The 10,129-nt window shown below is 35.2% G+C and overlaps 1 protein-coding gene across 1 annotated transcript in view; it reads left to right on the plus strand.

Moving 5' to 3' along the window:
• Nucleotides 1–9,109, plus strand: part of LOC117108449 (DNA polymerase epsilon subunit 2-like) — a 9,967-nt gene extending 858 nt beyond the window's left edge. Inside the window, exons 2-13 of the mRNA XM_033250457.1 lie at nt 1,187–1,287; nt 1,929–2,082; nt 2,585–2,741; nt 3,422–3,505; nt 4,465–4,521; nt 4,913–5,034; nt 5,292–5,554; nt 6,172–6,286; nt 6,418–6,495; nt 7,068–7,176; nt 7,997–8,173; nt 8,523–9,109. Of these exons, the coding sequence (XP_033106348.1) occupies nt 1,187–1,287; nt 1,929–2,082; nt 2,585–2,741; nt 3,422–3,505; nt 4,465–4,521; nt 4,913–5,034; nt 5,292–5,554; nt 6,172–6,286; nt 6,418–6,495; nt 7,068–7,176; nt 7,997–8,173; nt 8,523–8,606 (1,501 nt within the window). The 3' untranslated portion in view covers nt 8,607–9,109. The remainder of the gene's footprint in view (nt 1–1,186; nt 1,288–1,928; nt 2,083–2,584; nt 2,742–3,421; nt 3,506–4,464; nt 4,522–4,912; nt 5,035–5,291; nt 5,555–6,171; nt 6,287–6,417; nt 6,496–7,067; nt 7,177–7,996; nt 8,174–8,522) is intronic.
• Nucleotides 9,110–10,129: the final 1,020 nt, after the last annotated feature.

Consider the following 10,129-nt stretch of genomic DNA (forward strand, 5'->3'; position numbering starts at 1 on the left):
ATAGTTGATCATAAAATAAAATCACACAAATTACAAATTTTATAGAGGTATCGTGCAGTGCTTTTAATTAAGTTTACTTTTATCTCCCATCTTTTCTTTTCTTCTCTTTTTTTGCTGACTACTGTAGCCAAATGCCCCTTTAACTGTTATTGTTAATTGATATTGATTATTCTTTTACACTGAAAAAAAAAATGGAAAACTTCTGAAATCCTTCTGTAATGCCGTAGTTCAATAAGACCAGGGGCGGATTGCTATAAAACGGTGTTAACTGGTAGTCTTACCTCCTCGAATAAAGCTAGCTTTATCACTTAGACGGTCTCACTAAAGTCATTCCTCTAAGACCATTGCTATAAAACAGTCTTCCCTAAGACCGCTTTAAGTATTGAAATGCAAACAAGCACTTCCTTGTAATGTAAGATTGAGGGCGACGTCATGCGTGCTCGATGCACGCAAATGTATCGAAATGAACGTAAATAAACGCCGTAGACCTATTTTTACAGATGCTGAGTATTCATCGTTCGATTCTCTGACTTTGATGATCTAGGTCTTGCCATTGCACTGTTAGATTAATCAGCAGAATGCCATGATGAAAATGATTTAAGACCGTTTTAAGCCTCCTCCAAGTCGGCTTTAAAATTTAAGACGGCTAACTGGTTAGACCATGGTATAGCATAATCATAGACCAGTAGTGACGTCACGATTATAGCTGACTAACGGTTAAGACCGTCTAAAGACTACTTATAGCAATCCGCCCTTGACTGTAAAATAAGGCCTTTGTGGGGAATATCCTCTTCACAAAAATTATGCCTAGAATTCCATTAATGCATTTTGGAAAGATTTCTGCGCACATTTTACTGAAAGCTAGGCCCTGGCCTATCTCTCAATTATATACTGTATAACCAATGTATTATGCAGTAACAATTCTGCACCCCTAATTTCCTAGTAATTTTCTGTGCAAATTTGAGGTAGATTTTTGTGTATATCCCCTGTACAATTAAAGTACTTTACAGTAGGACATTAAGAAAGCAAGATATATTTTTAATTAAGTTTAGGCTCAAGCAAGCTTCACCAATCAACAGACAAATGTAAAATCATTGGAACAATGTCAATGGCGTAAAAGAAGTTAATTTCTTATAAATGCTTGTTACAAATATTTAAATTATATGTATTTTTCATTTTTTTTTAGTGATGCAAGCAAGCTGCTGGCTGATGTGCTCACTCCCTTGAATGAAGATGAGCGAAGTGAATGGCTGGATAAAATCATAGATTGTATTCAAAAACAACAATGTAAGATTTAAATCCATTCAATACATTACTGTTGCACAATAAAAAACATACTTCATTTCATGAACATTATTGATTGAATTCAACAAATCACAATTCTCCATCACCTTAAAACATTTAGTCTAGTAATGATTGTGAATTGATCTTTAAAATTAATGGATGCTAAATTTTAAAAGCATAATTATTGTTGACATTTTTTCCAATAATATTCATAATCTTTTCATTGAGATCATTTTTTCTACTCACATTCTTGAATATATGCTGTAGCACAAATAAACAAAAGTCACTGGTGGCATCCCACCCCCGGACAGGCCTGGACCTCCGTCATCCAAGGCCATGACGAGGTTGTTGGACCAAAAATGCCTATCCAAATAACCTTATTTGATGGCCAATCCCTAATATTATGATCTAGCTGTACAATTTTGGGCCATACTAAGCCATAAAATCTCCCCATGAACTCTACCAAGCATTTTTATTCAGGGACCCTGACTGAGGCTTTAGTTAGCCCCTTGGTTTGGACCCCACTGTTGGCAAATTTCTGGAGATACTACTGCCCAAAGTACAATACTGAAAAGATATTTATTTGTTTCCACAACATATCTTACTGGTCTAAATATCTGATCATGTATTTCATATTCTTAAAGTAAACACAGCTATGATTGGTCGGTCTGAAGTGGAAGCAGCCATTGAAGAGTGCAATGAAGATACGGAGGAAGAGTCCGACAAGGTTTTATCTGTCATTGACGCTTTCAGTATCCCAATGTTTTCATATAACAGTGAACGTAAAAAACTCTTGTTGTAAGTGAATAAAATATAATGTGTGTAAATATTCAATGCATCATAGGGCACCCATAAATAATACCGTTCCTTATTCTGTTTCCATAGATCGTTGATTTGCCTGTTCAAGGATTTTAGTAATCAACAGTCTGTTAGTCAGCCTCATGTGTATTTATTGATCCGTTCATTTTTTTTAGGGTTCTTTTAATTACATTTTTGATGATCAATGCTACCAACTTTTAAGCCTTCCTACCCCTTTTACTACCTAATCTTACTGTCACTCCATGATCGACTGTAACAATAATTATATATCAAAGTACCACAGGCCTGGAATAAAATCTATGTGGGTGGGGAGAAGGGGTGGAGAACCGGGGCCTCCATGCACGAGGGCCCCGACATTGTAGCGTAAACAAAATAATATTATAATGTAAGGTATACCATAGTTTTATTAAATAGGGGCAGAAACTCTACGATCACCACTTTATTATATTTTGATTACTCTGTTGTTTATCTTTGTAAACAGGAACAAATATGTACCTAGTCTTCATGGTTCCGCTAAAGATAAAGCGAATCTGTTTTCAGAACGATATACAATCCTTCACCAGAGGACAAGCAGACACAATCTATTCACACCCCCAGTTCTAGGCTCTTTACCAGAAGAAAAATCACACAAGTTCCAAGTAAAGAAAATTTATATTTACTTATTTACATTTGTAACATAATGTAATTAATTACTTTAGTTTCAGTATGGAAATATGCAGTTGATGTTATAGAAAATTAAGTTTGTATTATGAAAAGTTATTATAATTTTTGATGTTTTAAATGTCTTGGGAATGTTATGTATTGTTTTTATTTAATTTTATTTCAACTGCATCTCATGTTGAAATTTTGATGTCTTAACCTCAGCAGAACACACTGAGCACATGTTAGACTGGATTCATAGCCCTTCAGTGTGTCAACAAGAAGCACTACATGCTTCGGCAAAATACATAGGCGGATTCAAGGTGGTGGGTGGGTTTGGAAGGCCAGCGGCCCTTACTGCCACAATTTTTTCAAAATTTAAACAAAAAGGAAAAATAAAACTACGTTCAAATCTTTAGTTTCAGAGTGCTCTTTCTGGCCATCTTGAAAAAATATTGTACCTCAGCCCCAACCATGGTGGAGCTGAGGTGGTCTGGCACTGCCGTCTGTAAAATTGACTTTCTTGGTCACCTCTATTTCATATTCCTCGATCCGCCCTGAAATATTCTATTGACCATGCAAATATTTGTTAGATTCATATTATTAATACATAGTAGATGTTTGTGATGCATTCTTTTTCATGTACTTTGTGTAAACTATTTCTGTTAAAATATTTCAGTTAAAACCTGTGGAGTATTTACTTGGAAGCTCTTCAAAATTAGGAGAGATAATAGTGTTGGGGATGATAACGCAAATCAAAGAGGTGAGGACTGACCGTACATAATGTTATACAAAGATAAATGCAACAGGAAGAATATTTTCAGTGGATTATGGAGCCATAGTTTAATGGAACAGTCCATCTTTAAATGAATATATTCTTCTCATTATTTGTTTTTAATAGTAATACTCCTAAATTATTTTATTTATCACGGTATCTTTTATTCCAATAGATTTTTTACATAAAACAGTACATTGCAGAACTAAAGCTGAAATACAAAACTGAATTGTTAAATAGTAATTAAATACAAGAGAACACAGAAAAATCACAACATCAAAACAGCAGCAATAAAAATGTACAGCAAAATGTAATGATAAAAATTTTTTAAAATGTAAATTTTTATTTATGAAGTATAATGTTGTACCTACCTTTTTTGGTGCTGTGGCATAGTTTCCTAGACAGGATTTGAGTGCTGTCTTATTATCGTCTTTACAACTAGTAGGTCGAAGCATGCAGTGGGACAAATGAAACAAATGTACATGAACTAAATTACACAAAAGAATGATGCAAATAAAAAATGGATTATTTGCCAATTATTTGTGTAATACCCAATGTCATGTTATATTAAATCCAAACATCAAGCAACAATTTATGTATGTTGTAGTAAGCTCTTGTCCAACACTCAATAAATTCAGACTCCGGAGGGAAAACAGTTTTGGATACTTTGTAGAACTGATTTTTCTAAGACAGAAAAAAGTTGTTTGATAAAAACTGGAGAGATACAGATTTTTTTTTTAAACAGAGGAAAAAGGTATAACAAAGTTCTCCCAGTTTTTATATATTCAAAAATCTGTATTTTATTCACCATTCCCCAGTTTTTCATCAAACAACTTTTTTCTGTCAGTTCTACAACATATCAACATTTTTTCCCCCTCCGGATCCTGATTTTAAGTACATTATTAGGTACATATCAATCTAGGTTAAAACATTTTTTTTTTCAACAGGGAAAATATCACCTTGAAGATCCCACAGGAGCAGTTGAGCTGGACCTCAGTAAAGCAATATCCTTGGTTATTAGCATACAGTAGCATCAATTTTAAGTCAATAGTGACATCATCATTTGACCTTCAATGAATGTTCAGCTGAACAGTTTGGTTTCTCAACCTTGAGATTGAGTTTTTTGTCCCTCGCTTTGCACTTCTCTTGTGTTCTTGAATAAGGCACTTTATCTACTTTGCTCCTCTCCACCCAGGAATATAAATGATGGGTACCTGGTAGGGTTGCCTGCTACTGTGCCAATATGCAGCAACACTTAAGCATGAGGACCCAAGGGCTTCTTATCCTAAAGGAAAGGTGCTATATAAATACCAATTAACAGATAATAAAAAAATAAGATTTGTAAAAGTTTAAAGCAATTTCTGTAATTCTGTTGTTTCTTTAACCACCCTGCACCAATTTCACAATGGGTTATTTACAGAAAATTGTTTCGTTCTTGCGGAGGGTTGGTACGAAGATGAAGTATTTCATATCAACGCTTTTGGTTTTCCTCCTGCTGAGCCAAGCGATATCACAAGGTAAAATATTACATTTCATGGCAAACTAACCTGGCAACTTTCTCACATGACCTAATATTAGGAAAGTATTGTTCAATGAAATAATTAAATTTTATGTTGTATGTAATACTTGTAATAGTAATTGTATATGTTATTATGTAAGACACAACAAAGACTACTTGTAGATTAAAATGAAGGTTGGGTTAAATTTGTGGTTACCTTAGACCTAAGACTCAAACGTATGTTATGAACGAACAATTTTTTTTAATTCTTTGCAGGAGTTTTTTTGGCAATACAAATTTTTTTGGTGGCCCATCTGCAACCTCTGTCAAAGTTTCCAAGCGTTTAAAGACCATTGAGCAGGATAACGACAATGCCATGTTTGTATTTATCTCCGAGGTTTGGTTGGATCAGCTGAAAGTGAGACAAAAGCTTCAAACCTTGTTTTCTGGTCTTTCTGACATGCCACCAACATGTTTTGTCTTCTGTGGAAATTTCACATCAACGCCATATGGTAGCAACCATGTCAAGATTTTAACAGGTTAGTCAATAAAACTTGTTCACTTTATGGCTAATTCAGACAGCGTCCTACGATGCAGGCCAACAAGATTTATCATTGGGGACAGTCGTGAGATCGTCGTGACTGTTAGCGCGACAGTCCCTGACGCAGACCTATCACATCAGCATTTAACTCGCACAAACCCGATGTGACAACAAATGGAGTCGGGCCTTTGAAGCTACACTATGTATGAAGGATGAAGCTAGCTTGAGCTAGCAGAAGCTTGTGTCTCTAAAATAAAAATCATTAGTCTTTTTTATACACATTTTAGTGCATTGGAAAGCAGTAGGTCTTTGGTAAGAGACTGAGTTCAAGACCTACCAATGCTGTACTTCTAGTTTCCCTTTGGGTAAATCACTTTGCTCCAATTACCATGTCTTTTTGATGGGACGTTAGCTATTGATCTTGTGTACATCATAGCACATGCGCAATGAAGAACTCTATTTCAAAATAGTAAAGGGATTGTCTCATAATGTCCTGTCCTATGTTCATAGAAGACCACACACTTTCATTCTTTAACTGTTGAAGAAAAGAAGAAAATTACCTTTAGTAGCTTTAAACAATTAATTTATCATTAATATATTTTTTCCTTTTCTAAGATTCCCTACAGATGCTGATGTCCATGCTACAAGAATTTCCAAGTCTGATAGAGGGCAGCAAGTTTGTGTTTGTGCCTGGACCTCGGGATCCTGGTCCTGGAAACATCTTACCTAGGTTTGTAAACTATTTAGTATTTTAAAAGATGTCTATACACTATGCACTATCAAAATACACAGCCATTAATATTAGTATTAGTATTATATAGTTTATTTTATATTTCTTATTCTATATTTGCTCCAATTTAGAAAAGCAATACCTGATTGCATAACTGAGGAGTTTCGTCGTAATGTACCTGGTGCAATATTTACTTCAAATCCTTGCAGGTAAAATGCTGTATTTTATTAATTAAAATAAAAAGAAAACACAGATTCATATTCATTTGATTTCCTTTTTTTTTATCATTATTTGAATATATGCTTGTTATACTATGAACAGTTGCACTGTTAATGTGTGTGAAAATGAATGAATTGGAAGCTTGGCAAGTCGAGTGGCTGAGCAGTAAGGCAGCGGCACCACTAAATACAGCCTTAACATCAGCGCTGGTTAAAGCTGCTCTTTGCCCAGGTTTCGGGTTGGTAGAACTCTTCTCAGATAAGGACTTAAAACAGGAGGTCCCGTGTACACATCTGGCTCATGTGCACTTTCGTAAGAGTAAGGGTTACCCCGATGCTATGGTTCACTTCAGCCCCTTTCATTGTGGAATGATGTGAGCAAAGTGCCTTTCTACAGCTGCTAAAACAGCCATGGACCATACCCATTCAACACAGTGATCCTGCAAGTTATCAGTTATTCTCCCTATATTTTGTCTTTAATCCTCTCTTTAAAAACTTTTTATTTTTCAAATTTACATTTGATTTACAATTAAAAAAAAAAAACTTTTCCTGATTTCTCTCAGGATTCAGTACTGTACCCAGGAGATGGTAATTTTTCGTGAGGATATTCTTACCAAAATGTGCCGGAACTGTGTTCGTTTTCCAGAGGCTGGATCAGATATACCGAGTCATGTGAGTATATCAGAGAGGTCTCACTTACTAAAGAGCACCCTCAATTGTTAATGGTGGCTTGGAGCTTTTGTGTTCAACTTTTAATTCAACTGTCAATTGTTTGAATTAGAAATGAATTATCTGATGTAATAAATATCTTGACACGATAGCATTGAGAGGTGGGGAAGGGTGTTTCTCTGTTTGTGCAGCAGCAGAGAATCAGTACGGACATTACAATAATTTTTTGTTTAATATATTATTGTGGCTTTTGTTATTGTTATTACTGTAAACGTTCCAATAAGTGCCGCAGTGATTGTATAATTTTTTAGAGGCTTTAGTGCGGCATTTATACAATATTTCGAGAGTGTGATGTTTAACAATAGAATTTATGTCTAAATGGCACAGTGTTTATTTAAGTAGAGTTTAGAGAAAATGTTTACAAGAGCAGGACTTATATGAGAGAACTTGTTTAATGGGAAAATTACAGTATTATATCTTTCAATCTGTTAAACAATGGTGGCACCAGGATTTGTCCGATGGATGGGTGGGGGTGCGCGGGTGATGTCCAGACGAAACAAACTGGGCGTGGTCAGGCGTCGCTCAAAATCTCTTGAAAATGTTCCAGTGGTGAAGCCCTCGAAAAAAATGAAAATTTAGGGGTTTCAAAGGCTTATTTAATTGATTTTGGGGTCTACCAATATATGAACAATACATATGCATTTTTTTTTCTCCCTGACAAGGTGGGGGGTGGGTGGTGGTGCCAGGTCTCCCCCCTCTGCTGGTGCCACCCCTACTGTTAGATACTTGCTATTGTAAGTAATCCATATTTTTTTTTTTGCAGTTTGTCAAGACGGTGATATCGCAGAGTCATCTTAGCCCACTTCCACTCCACGTGTCACCAATCTACTGGAGTTATGATTCAGCCCTCAGACTTTATCCACTTCCAGATCTTGTCATGTTTGGTGACAAATGCGATCCTTTCACAATAACTAACACAAACTGTTTATGCATTAATGCTGTAAGTATTCAGTGGCAAATCCAGGAATTTGAAATAGAGGGAGACTAAAGTACGGACGTTCACAGATAGAGGGTCCACCCACCTCAACCCCACCATGGTTGGGGCTGAAGTAAGAAAAATTGTGATTATGGCACCTCTAGATGGCTCGAAATGGCGTCCTCAGACTTGTCATTTTGTAGGGTTTTATCAACTTAACAATATCCAAAAGGTGGGCTTATTAGTCTTGCGAAAAAGCCTGTTGTCACAGGTATTGATGCATTTCTCCAAGCTATTTTAATTTTAATATTATTTTGTTCTATATTTTAATATTATTTTGTCAATTCTTTAAATACATTTTTTGACATTTCAGGGATCTTTCTCCAATGGTGGATACTGCTTCAAAGTTTATTACCCAAAAACACGAGAAGTGGAAGACAGCAAAATCGAGGATTAAATGAAACCAAGTTTTGACATGGCATGGCATAAGAAGACTGATTAAACCTAACGGTTAGCATATTGTGAGGATGTGGCTGCAACAATAGGGCTTCCCGCTATGATCATGTTGTGGGTGTCTTTAAACGGAAGCACATTGCCCTCTTATAATGTTGAAAATCAAGTGCACACTGCATTGTAGAACCGTCGGCTGACAAATTCTATCGGCAAGCACTTGAAGACATGTCATACCATCTTTGAATTGTCAGATGGATCGTCATTAAAAAGTGTATGTGCCTCATCACACTAGATTTTTTCAAGCAGGATTTGGCTTGGGCAACACAGCCTTAATGTTGGTCTGTTTGGATACAGAACTAAAGCCTAATTATGCGACAGTCTACACTATGTATTTCAAAAATTATTTTAAAGTAAACTTTAATATAAATCTTTATAAAAAAAAATTTTAAATGATTTCTTTATAAAAATAGTGTATAATAAATGTGAATATTATTGTTTAAGGGAAATGTACTGTGTGTTTTTATCAGTGTCCTTAAATCTGAAACACAGTTACAAGTTGGATAAGAGTGCATGCAATAGAGTGTACCAGAATTCTCAACTTGGTAAAATCAATTTCAGTAACCTGTCTCAAAATTTTAGAAGTGTGATATCTAGCACTGATTTTGCTTAGCCTGAATGTAAAATGGATTGTTATTTTATGACAGTATTATAACTGTCATGTAAACATTTCCTTTTACAGGATTCAAGACTGATGACTCCTTTTTTTTCCCTAGGGATTCCATAATCAGACAAGTTCATTTCAGTGTGTTTACATCTGGAAAATATCATAATAGTGATGTTTTGCCCTACTTGAGGTATTATACTGAATACTCAGTTTATTCCCAAATACTGTACTTGCAAGTGATTCGGGTTGCAGTCAAACCCACGACCTCCAGTTAACTACTACTGCTGTAGGGATTATCCATAGTTTACACAAGACAACAGAACAAAACATACATTTTAGGGGAGAGGAAAGTGTAGGTGAACTCTTTCAAAGAAAAAAAAAATCTATTTTACTGCACTAAACTAACCTGTATATCTGTATATCTGTACATCATGCTATGCGGTTATTTTCCCCATTTACAATGTTAAAACAACAATTTTTAACAATTTGGTGATAGCCTGAGAAAATGGCCAAAATCATAAACTTTGAGGCGGATTTCTTAAATATTGTTCTTTAAACAGCTCTATGTTTAAATGTTTGTAACTTACAAGGAAATGTCCCATTTAAATGATTCTTTTACCATTTTATAGCTCTCATTTTACTGTTTAATCCTGTATCAATAACTAAAAATTATTTTTTAATAAGCACTGGTCTCGAATAAGTGGTAGGCGGTTCCATGTGCAACATTTTATGATGCAAATCTGTGTTTACTGTAATAATGTTAATGAATGGACCTTTTGCTATGCTGATTTTACGCTTGATGTCTTCTTCGCAAAACATGTTATCCAGTGACCAACATATTAAAAATATATTTATCTAATACT

The sequence above is a fragment of the Anneissia japonica genome, unplaced genomic scaffold (genome assembly GCF_011630105.1).
Source record: "Anneissia japonica isolate Jap-2015-1 unplaced genomic scaffold, ASM1163010v1 scaffold3940_len624931_cov186, whole genome shotgun sequence".
Lineage (NCBI taxonomy): Eukaryota > Metazoa > Echinodermata > Crinoidea > Comatulida > Comatulidae > Anneissia > Anneissia japonica.